General features: G+C 29.2%; 1 protein-coding gene across 5 annotated transcripts; it reads left to right on the top strand.

The window, feature by feature from the left end:
• The first annotated feature begins 11,815 nt into the window (after positions 1–11,815).
• On the top strand, positions 11,816–19,477 carry LOC105787642 (short-chain dehydrogenase TIC 32 B, chloroplastic). Of its 5 annotated transcripts, none has more exons than XM_052634073.1 (8): positions 11,816–12,092; positions 12,344–12,575; positions 12,678–12,757; positions 14,120–14,273; positions 17,647–17,725; positions 17,817–17,904; positions 17,989–18,035; positions 19,262–19,477. In XM_052634073.1, the coding sequence occupies exons 1-8, from the start codon at positions 11,885–11,887 to the stop codon at positions 19,460–19,462; spliced, it is 1,089 nt and encodes a 362-aa protein (XP_052490033.1). In that variant the 5' UTR covers positions 11,816–11,884; the 3' UTR covers positions 19,463–19,477. The 5 variants fall into 5 exon arrangements, with proteins under 5 accessions (XP_052490033.1, XP_052490031.1, XP_052490030.1 ...); XM_052634071.1 differs by lacking the exon at positions 17,647–17,725 and adding an exon at positions 15,062–15,140; XM_052634070.1 differs by lacking the exons at positions 17,647–17,725; positions 17,817–17,904; positions 17,989–18,035 and adding exons at positions 15,062–15,140; positions 15,232–15,319; positions 15,404–15,450.
• The last annotated feature ends 3,984 nt before the right edge of the window (positions 19,478–23,461 follow it).

Genomic DNA, 23,461 nt, shown 5'->3' with positions numbered 1-23,461 from the left:
ACCCAAAATCGGGCTGTTACATAAACATCAAAATTATGCAATTCGACCTCAATCTACATATGCAGGTCCTTGTCCAGAGCAATGATTCACTGTCTTCCTCACAGTACGACCAATTATTTACATCCTAGTATCGGTCTAACACTCACAAATTTAGAGATCTCACTGTTGTACAAAGACTAGATCACTCTCCCACTAAGTTTCCCTCTGTTTTGCAATCTAGAGACTCTCTTGATTGCATATAGAAGCAATGCACACATAAAACATTCCTCATTTGAACAAATTTGTGCTCTCTTAATCTCTCAATTTCTCTCGGTCACCTTTAACTTGGACAAAACTTAGCTTATATAGTACTTAAGTTTTGTTTACATAAGAGTCCTATATATTCTAATCATTTGTCTATAAAATAAAGCTAAAAATAAGCATAGGATAATAATTCTATAAGAGCCTCGGTGTAATCCGAAGTCTTCAACTTAATTTGTTCCGCAAGAAACTAATCTTCAAGTCTTCAACTTCAACTCAATTGATTTTTTCATATTTTGGGCTTTAACTTGTCCAAATATTTTCAAAACAAATAGTCCAATACTTTTTTTTTTGTACGACAATAAAATAGTGCATCAAATTGTAGCCTCTGTTTCAGCCACAAAAATTGTCACAAAATTCACCTTACCTTCAAACCTATCAACAACATGCTATTGTTATACAATTTTAAGGTAAATTACAACTTTTATTCATAACAATTTTGAAACTATTCTTTCTTGCTATTCGAATATTGCGATTAGTTACCTTATATTAATCAATAAGTTAATTATAATTTGAAACATTGCAAGGTAAAATCAAAACAAAGCAATTAAGATAAAATACAAAAGAAAAGAGTAATTAGGATTTTAGGGTTTGCTTAGTAGAGTGGAAAAACAATTGAAGGGTTAGAAAACTAGAAGGATGGAAAACAAAATTTTTTTCGTAAGTATGCTTGGTAGGAGAGATAGAAAAATGAAAAGAAATTACTTTGTAGAGTTGAAAAATAGAAGGAAAGAAAGTAAAACATTTGAAAATGCATACTTTTGAATTAACATGCACATCTCGCTTACCATTCCAATTTGAAATGATTGATTTTTATGCATTAGGATGGAAAATGATCATCTTTCCTATTTTTTTCCTCTCACTTGTTTTTTTCAATCAAGCACACTCAAAATTCATTTTCTTTTTCTATTTTTTCCCTCCCTCCTCCTATCCCTCTATTTTTCCACCCAATTGAACACATCCTTAAGGTATAAATGTTGATGAAAAAAATTTAGAATGTAAAAATTGTTATATGTACATCTCCTTTGTTTATGGGTGAAATAAAAATATATATATTAAGAAATATTGTAATTAAGTATAAAATATTTTGTACCGAAACATGTGACTTATAATATGTATATATATATAGTTAAAGATTGAATTGACTACCAATTAATTAGGGACTCAATGACCAAAAGGATGAAATGTATGTGAGATTTAATTACAATAAATTTAGGGTAATTTACTAAAGTTAATGACCTCAGTTGATTTCAAGAATCTATGATTTCCTGTATCTAATAATAGTAATTTTATTGAATATAATTTTTTAAATCATTATATTAATGGTTATATAAATTAAAATTATATTTCAAGTGAACCCATGTGATGGCCTAATGGTCAAGGGTGTTCATCGTCCCAGGTGTGGCCTAGATTCGAGTCACGCTAGTTGCGTTAGTTATTCAGGTTTTACCTGTTATTGTAATCCATAATATATATATATATATATATATATATATTGTCATGTTCTACCAATTTTAATTTTTAATAAGATTACCCATCCAACTTATATTTTTAATTTTTTAAAATAGTGGATTAAATTATTTAAATAAAAGTAAGATAATTAAATTTTAAAAGTATGAATAGTATATTTTAACCTTTTTTACAAGATATTTTAATCTATTTTAAATCTTAACTAAAATTTTAAGAAATTAAAATAATAGATCTTAATTTATATATATAATCAAACTTATAAATCATACGAGACAAATACTTAATATATTTTATTTTTATGTTTTAAATACACAAAAAAACTGAAATAGTATTTTAAAAATAACATAACACATATCTTAAAATAATAAAATATGTGAACTTTATCTTACTCAAACAAAATGATAAAAAGAATTACAAAATATTTAAAATAATAAAATACCATATTTATCTATCAAAAATTTTAATAACACATCATGCGGTCGAAATTGTTTTTATTTATGGCTATAAATTAAATAAAAATAAAAATTAGTATCTTAATAATTAATATCAGGATTACCTTTCAAATTCTCGATATCTGCCTAAAACAATGTATTTAAAATGAGGTTAAAGAACCTATGATCTGAAGGTTATGAGCCTTGTGAGCTATCAAACTGCTCTATCTCGTGATGGAAAAAATTGAATATGCCCATCTTCCATATATATATATATATATATATATATATATATTTGTCTCTTTTAATTATTGAATTTATGCATTTTGTTAAATCGCTTACTTTGCTAACGTGCATGCCACATCAGTAATTAATTATTTTTAAAAAAAATTCGAAAAAAAGAATTTATAAAATTATTTTAAAAATTTTGACTAAAAAATAAAAATATTATAATTTTTTTAAAAAAATAAAAAAAATTAATTGCTAATGTGGTATCCACATGTATGTGTCACGAGACTAGAACTTCAGTCTCACAATCTATGCGGCCTTAGATAATTTTTTCGCTTCAAAAACACCTAAGTCAATCTAACTCCCAACAATTGAGGATTCAAACAAAATTCCTCCAAGGCACCAACACAAAGCAAAAGCAACTTAAAGATGAACAAAACCACATAAAAGCAAAAAGCACTAGAGAGGATATTTGAGTGAATGCTCCCAAGAATTCTATTACTCAAAACTAAAGTGGTTTACAATAAAGGGGAGAGACCTCTATTTATATTTGAGTCTCCCCAAACTTAACGGTACAGATTAAAATATATCAACAGTTAAGATTAAAAGCTATCTATAAAATCAAATATCTAATATTATAGAATACTATCTTCTAAAATTGCATATATTGAAAGATTACGTTCCATATTTGTCATGCATTGTAAATGGGCTTTCAATTTCTCCAAGCAACATATCAGTCCAGTTGGGCCGAATGATGAATCACACAAGTGTGCCATGGCTGCGGGCTCCCATGCGCAACCCATGATATATGTTCATACTAACAAAGTTAATATTTGTTAACTTTACCATCTATTTTGAGGTGATTTAATAAATAAAAAAAATCAATAATTAAAAAAAGACTGAAAAATTAAATAAAATGCTAAAATATATTTTCTTAATTAGTTGTCTCCAAATTAAACCATCTCAATCCAAAGTACTTCTTAATTTTTATGGCTTGAAGGACAACCTTGAATTAAGGGAATGATGGTACAAATTTATAAATTTATGGATGAGTAGTTATGGGTGTAACATATCAGTTAAACTGACTAAAATAATTTGGTTTATTTAATTATTTCGTGACTTATTGATTAAACATTAAACTCAATCCATTATTCAAATACACCCACTTACTTATATATAAATCAACTCAAATATAAAATAATTCAACCCAATTAATTACTCAAATACAAAATAGCTCAATTAATTAAATATAAATGTAAAATTAAATAATTAAATATAAATAACCCAATTCAATTAATCATTCAAATATAAAATTAAACACTCAAATATAAAATAGCTCAGCCCAACCTAATTCAACTAATTAATTAATTCTACAAATACATCTTAAAAACCTTAAAAGAACAAAAACAACCCAACCAAACCAAAATCTTTTGGTTCGGTTAATTTGCTTTTGGATCTAAATTCGGGAGTGCAATTTTTGGCTTTAATTGAAAACTAGCTCGGGTCAGGTAGGTTGATCCGTTTTGACCTCGGTTTAATTGTTTGATTATCGGTTTTTGAATTGCGGAATCGAACCGGCAAAAAAAATTAATTTAATTTATATTATTTTTAAATTATTTAGAATATATTTATATTTATATTTATAATATATAACCATATAAACCAAATCCAATAATCCAAGATCAATTAACCGAAGAACCAACTAAACCGGTCGAATCAAAGTCAATTCGTTTGGTCGGTTTTCTCAACTAAAGTTGATTGGATTGATTTTCTCATATTAATATTGATCAAGTCGATTAAAAAAATGACTAAACCGATGAATTAAATCCATAATTCAATTTAGTTGCTTAAGTGATTCAATCAATTTATTAAAAAAATTATAAATAAAAACCAAATGGATGAAACCAATGAAATATAGTGTAGCAAAAGATAGAAGAGGAAAACCCCATGTATTAACCTGATGGTTAGGGTGTTCACCGCCTCAGATATGGCTTCGGTTCAAATTGCGCTAATCATGTTGTTGTTGAAGGCTTTATCCCCTTTTGTAATTAAAGAAAAAATAGAAGAGGAGAATTTAATTAGTTAGGTGCGGCTTAGTAAAGGAATTTGCTTAAGGTTTCAAATCAGTCATTTACACTAATTTGGTGAAGTTGTTGCTGATTTGATTGAGCTAATAATTTAGGCAAGTGAGGGATCAACAAGTCAACCCATTTTTCCATGTGATGTGTCCATTCAAAATCAACCTACCATTTCTCTATATTATTAGGAAATGTTTAAATTTAGTATCCCTTCTTGCATCATTACACTATCGTGTTATATCAGTTAGGTTTTTTTTTTTGTTATTAAAATTAGTAGTTCAACTGTTAAATAGTATATCAACTAATAAAAAATTTACATTTGAATTAAAATTTTCCTTTTACAAAAACAAAACTTTTCCTCTGCATTACTACTTAAATAAGTTTAGAAAGTTAAATTAATAATTTTAGTAATATAATAACCTAATTAATATAACTTTAGAATTTAAAACTCAAACATTTAAACATTCTCTTAAATTTTAACCTTGTTAATTTCTTTTATAGAGATGATTGAATCGTTAATTTAACTTTTTAAGCTCTTATAAAATAATATTAAATGTGGACAAATTATAATATTTTATTTTTTAAAATTTCTCAATTAACATCTGGTCATACAAAGCATGCCGGTGAGGGACAAATTAAAGGTACCGGAGATGGATGGGATGAGAGAAAGATGGAAAGTGGTCATTTGTAGATTAACTACGGATCAGATCAGCATAATCCAACTGAACTTTATATTGTTCTTCATTAACTAAACATTTATTGGTTCTTTCATTTTCTTGAAATTAAGATGAAGGAGCTGTTCCTCCACTTACAGTCATACAAGATGGAAACTGATGAAAGATCAACTGACGTGGAAATTCTAGGGTTTTTGAATGAGACTAAAGGATCAAATTGAGAAGAGAGTAAAATGAAAATTTGGCCAAACAAATCATGCCGTAAAAACCCACGTGACAAACAAAACAAAAAAGAAAATTTTATGAATAAAAACAAAAACAAATGAGATAAATAATTTGAAAGAGAAGAATGACAACAAAATTAAATACATACCTAATTAATTTATGGACTTGGATGATTATGAAACATTTGAGCCAAGGATTCGCCCGTAAACAAGAGAAGAATCATTAACTCCCAAATAAACTTGTTTTACGTAAATAAACAAGGTTTTTGGGCACAATGGAAGTTTTTTTTTTTTTAATAAAGTCTCGTGATATTTATAGCAATAAACTCTTAACCGAAATTATACATGTGCTTTTTATGAGGTAGTCTAAGTCAATCTTTTCAACCGAATGACATTTTCAAACTTAAATAGTTTAAACAAATCAAAGCAAGAACACAAAATGAAAATTTTTCTTAACTTTCAATGGGAAAGCTAATTCTCTCTATATATAACCAAAAACTATGCTTTTTTTTTTTCAGAAAATAGAATTCTAGGCCAAATTCACAACATTTGGTACTCCATTAGCACATTCTTCTTGAAGTATCAACTTTATTAAAAATCTATTTAAGGAGTTGATATGATAAAATTAAAATAGCACGTGCTTGAAAGTATTGTCGAAGCATCCTGGTAGCTACATCCAATGTGAATTCTATCTTTTCCAATCCAATGTAATTGAGCTCATCATTCTCTACAGCTCTATTCACATAGTAGACCACAATTGGCAACCTTCATCTTCCTTGATTACAGTTGCTATTGCCTCCTCTAATGTGACCTAATAAACTTTCAATTAGTCTCCTAATAGCGGTGATGCTAGTAATGAAGAAAACTCAGGTACACATTCAATTGTTTCAAATGCTTTTTGACGATCATCATTCAATTAATAACAAGTTAAGGATCATAAAACTTTGAAAAATGGCAAGCACTTGTATGCTGGCTCTGATACAAATCTATCAATGTTACAACCTTTTCAGTTAAGCGATGCATTTCCTTAGTATTCTTATGATAATTCATATTCAATATTGTGTGAATTTTTTCTAGGTTCACCTCAATAGCCCTATAGAAACCATAAAAACAGGGAACTTTCCTACTTCCATAAAAAATGTAGACTTAGATGATGCAGAACCCATGATTCGAGAAAACCTCAAATCTCCAAGTTTAGCAAATTGAAAAAAATATGTTTGTGTTAAAACAATAAGATAATTTAGTCTATGTCACCTCTTATTAACTTGTTACTAGAAACAATGATATTCGGATAGTCTATCTTACAATACCATCTCTAATAAAGTTGTAACTAGAAACAACGATAATCGAGCAACACCCTATGCCACCCTTAGATAACGTGTACCTAAAAACAAAGATAACAAAAAAATTAACAAGGTGAACCATTCAACCTCAAAAAGAAAGAATAATGGCCAAATTTTATTAAGCTCAAATATCCATGTTTTCAATGGTCGGCCAATCCAAGTATTTGCCAAAGTTCAAAAAAAAATATAAATTCCTAAAGACCAATTGAAAATTCAATTTTACAAGTCCTATATAATTAAATCTCTAAGTAAATAAATATTTAATCTCTTAAATAAACTTTGTAAATATCAGAAAACTCTAATTAAACTATCCTAACCAACCATAATTAAGGAGTTTTATTTACAGTATATCTCTCTAATTAAATATAAAAACTCTTTGAAATAACAAGAGTTCTAAACTGACTAGACACCTAGAGTTTTAAAAGATTTCCTCAAATATTGTCTACTATTTTTTTGAAGTAGTCTCATTTAAGCATGGTGATCCTTCAGTTATGAGTTGGACAAACTCCTTTTTAGTTCAGGCAACTGATTTGGATGAGATCATTTTATATAATATCTACATGTATTTATATACATATATAGCATACGAAAACATAAACCTTTTTCATTCTCTATAATTATATTTTTTAGTGATGAAATATTTCATCACATTTTATGATTTTATTTATTTTAAATTAAATCTATTAGAAGATACCCTCGCTTCACTTTAGAAAAATAATTAATTTTGGATGTAATATATATATATATATTTCAGTAAATGGGATTACTATGTGAAATTATGAAAATTATTAAATTAATTGAGACACAACATGAACATAAATAAAGTATATAAAATAATATGAATATGACACATATGTGAGCATGTCAAAATATATGTAAAAGAAATTATTAATGTGTTATAAATTTATATAACACTCCAAACATATGAAAAATAACACAAGCACGAAAATGATATGGAAAATAAAATGAACACTCCATGAATGCATGACACAAAAATATATGCAAACACACCAAAGCATACTAGTGTAATGAATTGAGACATGAAATAATATTAACTTTGAAAATTAAAATAAATGTGATACCAATTACGGTATATGTTAAAAAGATTTAATTAATTCTCACACATTTGTCAAGCATTATAGAGGTCTTTATATTAAGAGTTAAATTATATTTTATTTTTTCTATTCAAAAAATGATAATTTAGTCACTGTGCATTACATCAAAGAGCAAATGGGTCCCTTTTGTTAAAATTTCATTCATTTCTATTATAAAACTAGTCTTGTACGTCAATAAAAAGTACCCATATATATGTAACTACATCAAATTTTAACAATAAAAATGGATGGAAGTTTTAACACAAATAATCAATTTGCTCTTTAATTTAATGTACAGAAATTAGTTTACTCGTTTCTTAAGCAAAGAGACAAAATATGACCCGAAGATCTCCCTATGCATTTATCGATTTCTTTTCTTAATTGTCTCACGACAAAATTAACCAAAGTTTATAATTCAAGCCTTACGTGCATTTGGGGTCAGCTTTTATAATAGGCATTACGATCCCTGTAAAATTATGTGGATACGAAAACGAAATAATCATTTGAAAAGAGAAGAAAGGAAAAGAAACCATTACTTGCTACACATCTAATGTTCGAATCATGGCAAGATTGCCTATAAAATTGTTGCATCAAGCGTGTAAAATAGGCAGAGAGGAGCAGTACAAAAATAGCATAGCCCCCAATCAAACTTTAATTTTGTCTGCCTGCTACAGCGATCCATTGACCCCCTTTAAAGCTGATGGCTTTGGGCATAACATGTGTGGAAGAATGATGGGAAAGAAGGGCATGTGAAGCTACAAAGATAAGTGCTTCTCAAACGAGTGGCAATGTGATGATAGATGTATTCATGTTGGGAAACCATTGGGACCCTTTGGTTTGCCATTTCACAACCACCATCGTTGAGGAGTCAACTTCATTGCTCTCTTTTACTCCATCAACTCCCCAGCATTGCCCATCATTTCTTAAAGTGAAGGATAGAAAATTTTTGCCCATTGTCCTCCAAAAGAAGACGTGATTGCCACGGTTTCAAACTAAAGAAGAAGAAAAAAAAAATTATTTTCACATTTAAAATATTATATATCAAATAAATATGTAAATGTCTATTGCGATGCCATTTCAACAAAAGAGGGAGATGGATGGAGATGTGGTGTCGGTTCACCCAAGTAGACAGAAAGTCGTAATAGAGAAATAGGGGGGTATATGGAGGATTGAGATACCATGTGAAAGCATTGTATTGGTAAACAAGTCATCTCATTGTCTCTTAGTGAAGGCAATGACATAACCACGTAGGACCGTAATGGGTAAAAGTAACATGAAAGCATGTACTAGGAGTCGAATTACATTTTGCCCATTTTATTAAAAAATAGACAAATTAGTAATTACATATTAAATTAAAGAACAAACTGGTTATTTCTGTTAAAAATTACATCTATTTTTACTGTTAAAAACTAACGTGGCTAACAAAATAACTAGACAATTACATGTGGTGTGCAAGGTGTACCTCATTCTATGTACATAGATCAGTTTTTAACATTAAAAATGGATGAAATTTTCAACAGAATGACTACTTTACTCTTTGATTTAACATATAGGGACTAGTTTGCCCATTTTTACGTAGAGGGTGCAAAATGAAATTCGACTCCCCTATGATACTTTTACCGATCGATCATAATGCAATGTTAAAAGTTGAGGGATGATAGATATCTTGTCAATGCAGTATCTTCGACAGTGACAATAGGTAAACAATATATAAGAAAAAGGTACGAAAATGCTTGTGGAATGGTATAACAAAATATGTTAATTGTGTTGGCGTATATGGGATTTGAATTGATATTTGATGCCGCATGATCATGTCGCCTGATATTGCAAAAAAGAAATAAACGCAATGGATTTGGTCTGAAATTGCAAATGGGTCAAGATTATTGCTACTTATTATGAAAGAGGTGTGCACGTGTGAATAACATGCAAACCAATCGTGCTGCATCTGTGTTCAGCTGAAAATTGAGGGCAAAAACTTTTAACCAATCCAATCAACACCACACTAACTTTGGCCATGCCAATCAAAAACACCGTTTTAACTTTTAATCTTTCAACCTTGAAATCATAGATATACCAACTTCTTCCCCTTAGTGGAAAACATGCTACATTATTCCCCTTTTCTATTTCTTTGGGCCAAAGTAAACTAATTCCTACTTTTTTTTTTATTGAATTAATTCTATGTGGACTATTATGAATATTACTAAAATTATTTAATTAAATTAATACTGTCGATTAAGGCTTAACTCGATTGGTATGGGTATTATTATCAATGTAAGAGAATGTGGCTTCGAGTGCGTTGAAGTGCATTATCTTCTTATTTCAAAATTAGGGAAAGGCTATGGATAATTTTAGGTATTCTGTGAAAAAAAAACCAGATATGATCAGAACTTATGAAAATTGATTGGAAGGAAATGCAGCATTTACAAAACTGAGCATTGTTATTTTTTTTTTCTTTAAGAGAAAAATCAAAACCACTCGATGTTTTCAAATTAGGTTTTAACTTTGCTAACAACAAAGATCTTCGGATTGTTTACTAGTTACAACTTCTTCAATAGTATGCTCTTTTTTTTTTTCTATTCTTTCAAATTTCAATTTACTCTATTGTTTTTTTTTTTTTTCACTTTGTTTTCTCTTAAAGTAGTGATAATTTTAGTTGTTAAACCCTCTTTATTCATGCTCTGGCGTATATATAAGAATTTCCAAATTAAAGGTGCCAAGACAGTATATTGGAACTGTTTTCGAAAAGTCTTATCATGATAAAACACAATAATGGTGTTCATAAAATTAAAATCCGAGATGATGAGAAAGATAGACCATCTAAGACAGAACCCTTTGTGCATCACTAATGCGGCAGGTTTCTTAGAGCTCTTAGTAGTGGTTTCTTGATTGACCAGATTTCATCATTAGTTTGGTCGGATGAAAGCAAGGCTAGAATGTAATTTTCAGCCATTTGATATCTCTTATTTATTTCTAAACTCTTCCAGTATTGCAATCGCTATCAATTTATTTTTCTCTTATTTTAGAATTATTCTATAGATACAATATTTGTGCATCAATTTGTAATATCTTATTTATAGTTTATGCTATATATCGTGTCTTTATATTCTTATTGTTGATGATTGTTTTTATAACGATAATATTTTATTAAAAAATAAAGTGGCCGGGGGAATTTTATTCAATGGAAGTTCTATAGATGGTTTCATTGGTTTTCCAGTCATCCCTTTTTCCTTTTTTTTTTTTTGTTTTCCATCACTTTTTCTATGCCTCACTAATTACATGCACTATTATAATAATCTCAAGATTTTCAATTATTTAATCATATTCGAATACAAAAATATATTCCTTTACCACAAAATCCATGATATCCTAACTTAATAGGCAAATTGCAAATCTTGTCAGATATCCAAAGATTTCAATAGAAAGGGAAAAAGAAAAAAGGTCAAATTTTGCTACTTTCACTAGATTGTTACACCTCTACAAAGCAAAGTTTACTTAAAAATGTCACTTGCTTTTGTAATCAGCAAAATCCAACCCCCACCCATGAAGGACGGAGAGACAATTGATTATGTATACTAAAAAATGGATAAATTAATCTCTGTACGTTAGATCAAAGAGTAACGGTCTTTTCTGTTAAAATTTTCATTAATTACATCAACAAGAAGTACGTGTGACATTAATATCTACGTTAATTTTTAATAGTAGAAATAGATGGAATTTTTAATAGAAAAGACTAGTTTTCTCTTTAATAGAGTTAATTTGCTCATTTTTTTTAATGGGACAAAAATGCAATATAACTTCTAATGCAGGGACATACATGGTAATTTTACCCAGATAATAGTGGGTTTTTTCTTTCCCAATTACAGTACCCGTTTCTAAAAAGATCAGCTACTGAATGGACCACCAAATCCTAGGTGCTCTCTACCCTCAAACTTGAACAAAAACCAATCATTCCAATGATAATATCAGCAAAATTCAGCATAGTTTAATTGGACTTGAGGCCACACTAGTATAAAGGGTTTCTTTTTTATATGGTACTCCTACAATGTGTAGTATATATTTCTTGCTTCTAGCCATACTACTCCCTTGTTTCTTTGAGATTCTAAGCTTAAGCTGCTCCACCGTCATGAAAGATACACTTAGGTACTTAGCAGGCATTGCAGGCCCTAGTGGTTATGGTTCAAAAACTACTGCTCAACAAGTTGCAGACAATTCTTCTTCCCCTCTTCACCGTCTAACTGCCATTATCACCGGTAAGTCTCCGTTATCAACTTTTTCTTTTTTTCCCCCGGATTCCGAGAGAATATTTGAGATTTCTACAGGATAAACCTGAAGCACATATGTATATATATGTATATCTTAAACAAGTAGTTGTTTTTGTTTGTACAAGGATATGGTTTTGTCTCATCTACAGATAGTATATTGGTACTAGCTTAATAGGGATTCCTTTTTTTTTTTTTTTAATATTAATTTTTTTTTAAATCCATTGTACCAATTTTTGAAGGAGCGACGTCTGGTATTGGAGCAGAGACAGCAAGGGTATTGGCTAAGAGAGGAGTGAGAGTGGTGATACCAGCGAGAGATATAAAGAAGGCAGCTGAATTGAAGGAAGGGATTGAAAATGAGAATCCAAATGTTGAAATTATGTTGTTTGAGATTGATCTTAGTTCATTGGCTTCTGTCAAGAGATTTTGTACTCAGTTCTTGGCTCTTGGATTACCCCTTAACATCCTCATGTAGGTTCTCATACATTAAATCCACCATTTACATTTTCTTTTTTCTTCTTTTCTCAAAACAAAATATAGAATGATGAAAAATATTAACATCAAATTTTGCAGAAACAATGCTGGGATATTCTCTCAGAATTTGGAGTTCTCTGAGGACAAAATTGAGATGACATTTGCAACAAATTACTTGGGTACATGCACACTCCTTTTTGTTCATTACCATAATTTGGAGGAAAAGTTGTTCTCTCTACACAAAAAATATCACATTAGATCAAAAAGTAAATCGATTTTTCCGTTGAAAATTAACTCCTAATACAAGAACGTTGATGAAGCTTTTACTAAAATTATCTTATTAATTGAAAGTTTAGTAGGATGATGCATGGCTGTTAGTATATTTGAAAAATAAAAACTAATTTAAAAATAGAACATGGGATAATCTCTTAAGTTTATTTGTAAGATTAAACGCTCTTATATATAATTAATTATATAAAGATAGAATAATATTAGTATAAAATATTTTATTATTTTAAATAATAAAATAAATTTAATGTATCAACCAGGTTGGATCCGAATAAATTTGAGTAAAAATTTTAAAAAAATCTAGATTGTATTTGATCCAATTTGACTTAAATTAAAATTTTAATAATAAAATATTAATTTATTTTAACTTTAATTATAAATATTTACTCAAGAGTAAAGTCAACTTTTTCCTGTGGACCTACCTAACACAATTCTTCAAAACTAAAATTTCAAGCCTCACCCCCAAATTCATCTGATTTGGTCCATTTTGTCTAGTTTATGATTTTCTTTCTCACTATTATTATTTTTTTTAAAAAACATGTATCAAATGTTGTGATTGCACTTTATATAAATATTTCCCATTATTGCTCTTTTTTAATAATATTTGAGATCGTGAGAAATTGTTTTATTAATGCTGTAGTTGAGAAAATATAATAATAATCTAAAGCTCATGCATGGCATGGAATGAGAGGTAATTCCTAGTTTTAATTTAATTAATTTTAAATTTTACATTTTGGAATTAGTCAATTTTAGTCTCTATATTCTTTGGATTGGTCATTTTAGTCATGATCAAACGGTAATAAGTAAATTTGTTTAGTTAAATTATGCTATTATTTTTGTATTATCCGTAAAGTTATAGATTTAGTCCATGTTCTTCAACCGGACTATTCTTAGTTGCTATATTTTTCTAATTTCTAAACTTTACCCTTTATGCAAACGACAGTCATTTGATATATTGATGTGTTTTTCTTATGTGAAAATTATAGTGATATGACATTACACATGTAATAATATATTTGTTGCATCAAATTTTAAAAATAGCATAATTAAACTCAATGAATTTAATAGCTAACATTTGATCAGGATTAAAATTTTAAATGTACAAGGACTGAAAATAATTAAATTAAAGTAAAGGCTTAAATTTATAACTTATGCATAATACAGGGACTGATAGAAAACTTAACCATCTTGTTGTTTAGAACAACAGCGAGAGTTCCATCAAATCATGTATGTATTTTTTGTTGTGTTGGCAGGACATTATTTGATGACAGAAATGTTAATAGAAAAGATGGTAGAAACAGCAGAGGAAACAGGCATCCAAGGAAGAATCATAAACCTGTCTTCAGTAATTCACAGCTGGGTCAAAAGGGAATGTTTCAGCTTCACCCAAATGCTCAACCCCAACAAGTAATTATTTCACTCTCCTAACCAACACTTATCTCTCTTTTATACATACCCCTATAATGCTATATATAGAAAAATAGGTTAAATCACCTAAACTTAAGTTGAACCTTTTTTTTATCTAGATTAATCTTTGAATTTGATAATTCTTCTCATGTTGGGACTTAAATTAGGCAATTATTCCTATATTGGGGTCTAAACTTGACAACTACTCCTACATTGAGACTTGATTTTTTTTGTTCAAGCTAACCCTTAAATTTGGCAATTGTTTCCACATTGGTGTCTGAACTAGCCAATTGTTCTCATATTAAGGTCTGAACTTCTTTTTGTTCAAGTTAATCCCTTAGTTTGACAATTGTTCCCACATTGGAGTGTGAACTAGCTAATTGTTTCCATATTAGGGTTTGAACTTTCTTTTGGCCCAAATTAGTCATTGAATTAGGCAATTTTTCCCATATTGAGACTTGAACGAGATAATTGTTCCCATATTGGAGTTTGCACTTTTTTTTGTCTAAATTAGTTCTTGAACTTGGTAATTATTCCCATGTTAGGGCCTAAATTTTAGAATTTTCAAAGAAACATGATTAATTAACTTAGACAAAAAAAAACTAGCCCCAACAAAGAACAATTGTTAAGTTCAAAGACTAATTTGGATTAAAAAAAACTCAAACTCTAATGTGTAAACAATTATCAAGTTCAAGAACTAACGTGAATATAGGTAAGAATAGTAATAATTAACATGGACTGCTATACATAAGAGTAAAACAGCTTATTTGTTGGAAATGACGGTGCAGTTATAATGCTACTCGTGCTTATGCTCAATCCAAACTAGCAAACATATTGCATGCCAAAGAAGTAGCCAGACAGCTAAAGGTCTGAAACTTTCTCTTCTTCATTAACATTTATCATATATTTAAAAAATATTATTGTTTTAATCTGCAAACAACCATTAAAATTTTTGCAGGCAAGAAGTGCAAAAGTAACCATCAATGCAGTGCATCCAGGAATTGTAAAGACTGGAATTATCAGAGCACACAAGGGCTTTATTACAGGCATTTCTTTTTTCTTTTTCTATGTTAAAAACAATTAAATATAATTTAACAGCTGGCCAATTAATGTGTATAATCTGAATGCAGATTCCCTATTTTTTATTGCTTCAAAGTTGCTCAAGTCTACCTCTCAGGTATGCCTTTGTCTTTGTCTACATCTTCATCCTGCCTGCTTAATTTTAAGAATTTAGGAGAATGTCTCAGTTTAGGTTAACAGAAACCGCAAATGCCATTTCAGTAAACAACACAGCAACTTTCCTAAGTTTTAGAATTTGTAAATGGGTACATCTCCGTTGCAAACCATTTTCATTTTAGTCCCCTCAGCTTTAGTACGTTTTCATCTTCATCATTCATTTTATCTTTTGATTTCCTTTATATATTTTTATTTTTAAAGAATTAATTTTATTTTTTTCAGTAAAAGGAAAACGTAGGTTTTATGTATAAAAACTTGTGTTTTACAGGAACAACATGGTTTTTACTTCGAAAAATCATTTTTATTTTTTATTTCTTTTATTTTCTTTTTAGAATTAATTTTAGTTTTTCTAATAAATAAGAGAAAACTTGAGTTTTTACAAGGAAAAACTTGAATGTTTATAGGGATTAAGTTATAGGAAAAAACTCCAATTTCATCTTTGCAACTAAATAACTCAATTTCTCATAAACTCAAGTTTTCATTTTTTTTAAAAAATTAAGCGGCCAAAATGAAATTTACTAAAGTTTAGTTATTAAAATGAGTGTATAATGAAATTAGCTAACCCCAAAATAAATAAATAAAATATAGTTTAACTCACATTTTCAAAATTGTTGTAATAGTAATAATACTAAGTAAACTAAAATTCAATTTAGAGTTTGCTAGATCCACGGGTCACAAAATGGATCCCCTCAATTTCTTAAATCTGCCCTCCATTGTTCTTCACCCTTTCTGAAACTCGTAATACCTTGAGGAAAGTTAAAATATTTTACATAATTTAGCTCTGTTTCTTTTGTTTGACATAAATTTATTTTAATTTTGTGAATGATAGTAATCCTCAAAATCTCGCCTTTATCCACAATTTTGATTTGGGCTAATATATGTTTGGATTTAGTAATTATTCTCACATTAGGGTTTAAATTTAGTTTTGGTTTAAGTCAGGACAATTGTTTTCACATTAATGACTAAATTTCTTTTGTCCATAATATTTCCTTAAAAATTTCAAACCTCAATGTGAAAACAATTGTAAAGGAATAAAAAAAAAAACTCCAATACAGAAACAATTACTAATACGAATTCTCTGCATTTTTAGAATAATGTTAAACTATAGAGTAGGGGCAAGCATTAGTGCTAATATTGCAAAACAAAATTTCAAATGCAGGGTGCATCAACTAGCTGCTATGTCGCATTGAGCCCACAAGCACAAGGGTTAAGTGGGAAATACTTTGCAGATTGCAATGAGTGCAATTGCTCAGCCTTAGCCAACGACGAATTGGAGGCTCAAAGATTATGGAGGCAAACTCGAGCTCTAATTCACAGAAGATTGCAATATCAATTCCCTACACCATCTTAGAACATTCTAATTACTCATGTTTCACCCAACATAATTAGATTAATTAGGAAGCTTTGTACATATACCCCCAATTTATTTATCTTCATCTACATTTATATAAAAGCATTTTGTACCGGAAAATGAACATGACATATATTGTAGGATTATTTTGGATATCGGATAAAAGGGTTTTTTTTTTAATTTTACCCTAATTTAGGTTGTATTCATGTTTCAGCTTAAATCTTCTTAAACATTAATAAAATTTGTGTAATAACTTTTACATTGTTTTTTACTATATATAGATGAAGGTTGAACCTTTAATCTTATCCTCTCTTTTTTGGTATTCTTTATTTTCGTTTCGATTTATATTCAGGTTCATGACTATCTCTCCCAACAATGTCATCTTCGTTTTGAACATACATTCTCCTACCAATAATGCTTTGAAAATGCCAAATGTTGGAAATGGTACCATTCATGAACACATTCTTGAAAGACCAAAACTTTGTATAAGTTACTGAGCAAAGTATAAAAATAGTTCTTGAACTTGGTAATTATTCCCATGTTAGGGCCTAAATTTTAGAATTTTCAAAGAAACATGATTAATTAACTTAGACAAAAAAACTAGCCCCAACAAAGAACAATTGTTAAGTTCAAAGACTAATTTGGATTAAAAAAAACTCAAACTCTAATGTGTAAACAATTATCAAGTTCAAGAACTAACGTGAATATAGGTAAGAATAGTAATAATTAACATGGACTGCTATACATAAGAGTAAAACAGCTTATTTGTTGGAAATGACGGTGCAGTTATAATGCTACTCGTGCTTATGCTCAATCCAAACTAGCAAACATATTGCATGCCAAAGAAGTAGCCAGACAGCTAAAGGTCTGAAACTTTCTCTTCTTCATTAACATTTATCATATATTTAAAAAATATTATTGTTTTAATCTGCAAACAACCATTAAAATTTTTGCAGGCAAGAAGTGCAAAAGTAACCATCAATGCAGTGCATCCAGGAATTGTAAAGACTGGAATTATCAGAGCACACAAGGGCTTTATTACAGGCATTTCTTTTTTCTTTTTCTATGTTAAAAACAATTAAATATAATTTAACAGCTGGCCAATTAATGTGTATAATCTGAATGCAGATTCCCTATTTTTTATTGCTTCAAAGTTGCTCAAGTCTACCTCTCAGGTATGCCTTTGTCTTTGTCTACATCTTCATCCTGCCTGCTTAATTTTAAGAATTTAGGAGAATGTCTCAGTTTAGGTTAACAGAAACCGCAAATGCCATTTCAGTAAACAACACAGCAACTTTCCTAAGTTTTAGAATTTGTAAATGGGTACATCTCCGTTGCAAACCATTTTCATTTTAGTCCCCTCAGCTTTAGTACGTTTTCATCTTCATCATTCATTTTATCTTTTTGATTTCCTTTATATATTTTTATTTTTAAAGAATTAATTTTATTTTTTTTTCAGTAAAAGGAAAAACGTAGGTTTTATGTATAAAACTTGTGTTTTACAGGAACAACATGGTTTTTACTTCGAAAAATCATTTTTATTTTTTATTTCTTTTATTTTCTTTTTAGAATTAATTTTAGTTTTTCTAATAAATAAGAGAAAACTTGAGTTTTTACAAGGAAAAACTTGAATGTTTATAGGGATTAAGTTATAGGAAAAAACTCCAATTTCATCTTTGCAACTAAATAACTCAATTTCTCATAAACTCAAGTTTTCATTTTTTTTTAAAAAATTAAGCGGCCAAAATGAAATTTACTAAAGTTTAGTTATTAAAATGAGTGTATAATGAAATTAGCTAACCCCAAAATAAATAAATAAAATATAGTTTAACTCACATTTTCAAAATTGTTGTAATAGTAATAATACTAAGTAAACTAAAATTCAATTTAGAGTTTGCTAGATCCACGGGTCACAAAATGGATCCCCTCAATTTCTTAAATCTGCCCTCCATTGTTCTTCACCCTTTCTGGAAACTCGTAATACCTTGAGGAAAGTTAAAAATATTTTACATAATTTAGCTCTGTTTCTTTTGTTTGACATAAATTTATTTTAATTTTGTGAATGATAGTAATCCTCAAAATCTCGCCTTTATCCACAATTTTGATTTGGGCTAATATATGTTTGGATTTAGTAATTATTCTCACATTAGGGTTTAAATTTAGTTTTGGTTTAAGTCAGGCGACAATTGTTTTCACATTAATGACTAAATTTCTTTTGTCCATAATATTTCCTTAAAAAAATTTCAAACCTCAATGTGAAAACAATTGTAAAGGAATAAAAAAAAAACTCCAATACAGAAACAATTACTAATACGAATTCTCTGCATTTTAGAATAATGTTAAACTATAGAGTAGGGGCAAGCATTAGTGCTAATATTGCAAAACAAAATTTCAAATGCAGGGTGCATCAACTAGCTGCTATGTCGCATTGAGCCCACAAGCACAAGGGTTAAGTGGGAAATACTTTGCAGATTGCAATGAGTGCAATTGCTCAGCCTTAGCCAACGACGAATTGGAGGCTCAAAGATTATGGAGGCAAACTCGAGCTCTAATTCACAGAAGATTGCAATATCAATTCCTACACCATCTTAGAACATTCTAATTACTCATGTTTCACCCAACATAATTAGATTAATTAGGAAGCTTTGTACATATACCCCAATTTATTTATCTTCATCTACATTTATATAAAAGCATTTTGTACCGGAAAATGAACATGACATATATTGTAGGATTATTTTGGATATCGGATAAAAGGGTTTTTTTTTAATTTTACCCCTAATTTAGGTTGTATTCATGTTTCAGCTTAAATCTTCTTAAACATTAATAAAATTTGTGTAATAACTTTTACATTGTTTTTTTACTATATATAGATGAAGGTTGAACCTTTAATCTTATCCTCTCTCTTTTTTTGGTATTCTTTATTTTCGTTTTACGATTTATATTCTGGGTTCATGACTATCTCTCCCAACAATGTCATCTTCAGGTTTGAACATACATTCTCCTACCAATAATGCTTTGAAAAATGCCAAATGTTGGAAATGGTACCATTCATGAACACATTCTTGAAAGACCAAAACTTTGTATAAGTTACGAGCAAAGTATAAAAAATAAAAAAAAATTCTAAAGAAAATATGAAAGGGAGGGAGGTTGTGGATTTACCTAGGTTGCTCTTTGATGCTTAGATGTAGTAGATGGTATAATTTGGTATTCTCATGAACATCGTTCATATTCTTTCCAATTGAGGCAAAGTGATCTAAATGTGTTAAGTGGCACTTGGTAAGTGTCCTCTGCAGATTGCCACTAAGGCAATCAGATTTCTTGTCATATTTGTGTAGATTTCTTGTCATATTTGTGTTAGCAATTTAATGAAGCAAACTCTTTGGAGTAGTAAATATGTTGATATTTTGAAGATACAATGGTCTATATGTGGAAACTGATTTGTGACTATTGAAGATTGGATTTGGTTCAAGTGAATCAATTCAACCATTAAAATGTGGAGGTTTGATCAAGATTGTGTTGTTGATTCTTGAAGATCATATCTTCTATTAATTATGCTTTGAATGTTTATGTTGTAATTGCTATTTCCAATGAGTTATTTTGTATTCACTTAGATTCAATGTTAGCAAGCCGCAATTGATATATGTTTTGAGGCTTATCTAGGTTATGTATGAGAGCATATTAAGAGCACTGGAATCTGTTCATTGAGAAATTGTTTAGTAAGTGCAAATTGATTTGTAAACATTGAGTGTTTACTACTCAAGTTCTCACGGAGAGGATTGAAGGTGAGTGTTCTAGTTTTTAGGTGCAAATGTGGGATATTTATCCTTGGGGAGTGATAGAGTGCGATTTGTTGGACAAAACACGTTAGCGAACAAAATATATAAATATAAATAAACAATTATTTATATATAATAAAATATAAACAGAATAATTTATATTTAAATTGTCAAATACGTGAACCAATAAAAATCGTAACAAAAAGTTGAAATCGAAAAGAAAAATAGAGATTTACTAAACGTTGAGGCCTGTTTAACATAGTTTTCTTAATACAGATTTGGCCGCTCCTACGGTACTTGGAGAAACGTTGGTCGAATGTCTCCTAGGATACAACAACATAATAATCAAAGCAGTGGCACCTCTGCAGCGATCAACAAACAAATGTTTCCTTTTTCTATCACCGGAACATTGGAAAATATGGAGAGGAAAAGAAGAATTTTGATAGTAAAATAAATTCGGTGTGAGAGAGTGAGTGTAGGAAAAAATTCTACAGAATTCATAGCCTTTTATAGGCATTCAGTATGGTGGAATTTTGGAAATTTCCACAAAGAAAAAATTACACCCCAACCCAAATGGGTTTGAACCTTCATCCCTCTTGCACGCGAGGCAAGAATCCAAGTTTAGTCATTTAATTATTTTATAAGAGAGTTCCCATATATATACACATCTCACACTTGGTATTTAACCAATGTGGGATCTAAGCTTTTACTTTTTCTCAACAAATATTTCCAAGTAGCTTACTTTGAGCATCAATTTCTCATTCATCACTCAACCATTTTGAGCATATGATATACCGTTGTAAAGGTCTCATGGAGTAGAATATGAAACCATAATTTTATGATTCAACTCTCCACCTTTACCTATTGAGAATATGTCTCAAAGGTTCCATAAATTACAATTTTTCCAACATGATTCACTTATTGTATTATGGATTAAAGATAATGGAATTACTCACTAAGCTAGGCTCCGCAAACATAGGGAAACTGAATTGCATAAACAAATTCTTGGTTTTTTGTATTTTTATTTGCATAGTTTTTAGCAGTACCAAGCCATGGTAGTCATTATAGTCAAGCACTTCCATTAACCATTTTCATATTTAAGCAAACAACAACTATAAGTAGCAACATTTCCCGTATATATAGACATGTCAAAATGTTGAGGCATTGGATAAGTTTTTCTTTCTTTTTTAATTTTGTTTATTTCGATTTTATTACTTGATAAGAAAAATATATTATTCTTAACTTAAAGATAAAATATTGATATTTATAAAAGATGAAAATTTCGAACCAATCAAATTTTGTAATGTGTCATCATTATTTATATATAATTACATTAAATTAATTAAGATATAAATAAAAAATAAACCTTTAGAAACCTTTTATAAAGAGATCATGTTCATTGAGGTTTATATTATCTATAATCCAATTAAATGAACCAAGAGGTAAATAACAATGATTATCCAATCCCTAATTCATTTAAATTAATCATGAGATTAAATAGAAGAGGTGATCCTTGTATACCATTTATCTAAAGAGAGCATATTCTACAAGAACTCTCTCATTAGTACTATGAAAAATGGCACTTATAAATCATTTAGCACAAGTTCAAAGGTTCATATGAGGAGAAGATTTTGTAAACTGAACTCTATCCAAAATAGAATGAAGTTTGGAGAGGAACAAGCACTAGAAATATTATGAAAAACTCTACTATAGTTCCTAAGAATTCTCAAAAGTTACTCTTGGGTCTTGTTCAATCAACAAAATATGATGTTAAGCCCTCTTCAATATCAAGTCTAGAATGTCCTTGAAGCGAAACCACCCATTGAAGACCTTCATGTCAAAGTTCTCCCCAATCTGATTAGGTCAACACAAAAGAAATCAGACCTGTTATTTAAGATCAAGTCTTCACGGCCTTTAAAGTGGACTACATCCATCCAATATCACGGCTTTGATAATCCTTCGATTGAAGCTTCATGGAAGAAGAGAATAAAAGGAACTCCTTTAAATTCAAGACATTGTATCGGTTGTAACTCAAATTTTATAAATATTTTTTTGCCTCCAATTTTTTTAGGTTATGCTTTGGATGCAAAAATTTTGTGAACTATTTAGTATAACATGGGCTCTTCCAACATTTTTAGAAACCCCACATTTCCTACCATTTCTGACCGCCCAAATGATAATGATTTCCTAAAACCTTGTCATTTCTACTATTTAAAAGCTCCAAAATCCTTAATGCAACTAGTACTTTCCCAAAATACAAAGCTCCTTAAATTATATTCAACCAAATTATTAAAATAAATTATAAAATTGACTAGAAACGTGTAACGCCCTTCGCTCGTCTTAATAGCTGGTACGAACATGAGACGCTAACATGACATTTTCGAAGCAAAATTAATATTTTATTTACAAAAATAAATGATAAATCACTTTTTTTATAAAATAATATAAAAATATTTAAATTCTATTCAAAATAACTTTATGCTTCCAAAACAAAGTTCAAAAATCTTATAGTGCTGATTAAAACAAAACAACTAGGTAATTTGTAAAATATATATAGGAATGTTATTTAATTTGTAAAAGGTTACTCAAATCCTTAAGGAATTTATAAGAAATTAAGTAAAACCAAAAGAGTAACTATGTAGCTTTATTTGGAAAGATTATGCAGTTCAATTTCTTGATATCTAGGAATTAGAGTTAGATACAGATTTTCTTATGAAGTTTCATATTTTTAAGAGTTTCCTATTCTTAGAGAGTTAATTACTATTTTTAAGCTACACAATTGTGTATATAAACTCAGGTTGTAACCTGATTTAGTGATGATA

The sequence above is a fragment of the Gossypium raimondii genome, chromosome 7, assembly GCF_025698545.1.
Source record: "Gossypium raimondii isolate GPD5lz chromosome 7, ASM2569854v1, whole genome shotgun sequence".
Lineage (NCBI taxonomy): Eukaryota > Viridiplantae > Streptophyta > Magnoliopsida > Malvales > Malvaceae > Gossypium > Gossypium raimondii.
This window is presented reverse-complemented; position numbering and strand designations above follow the sequence as displayed.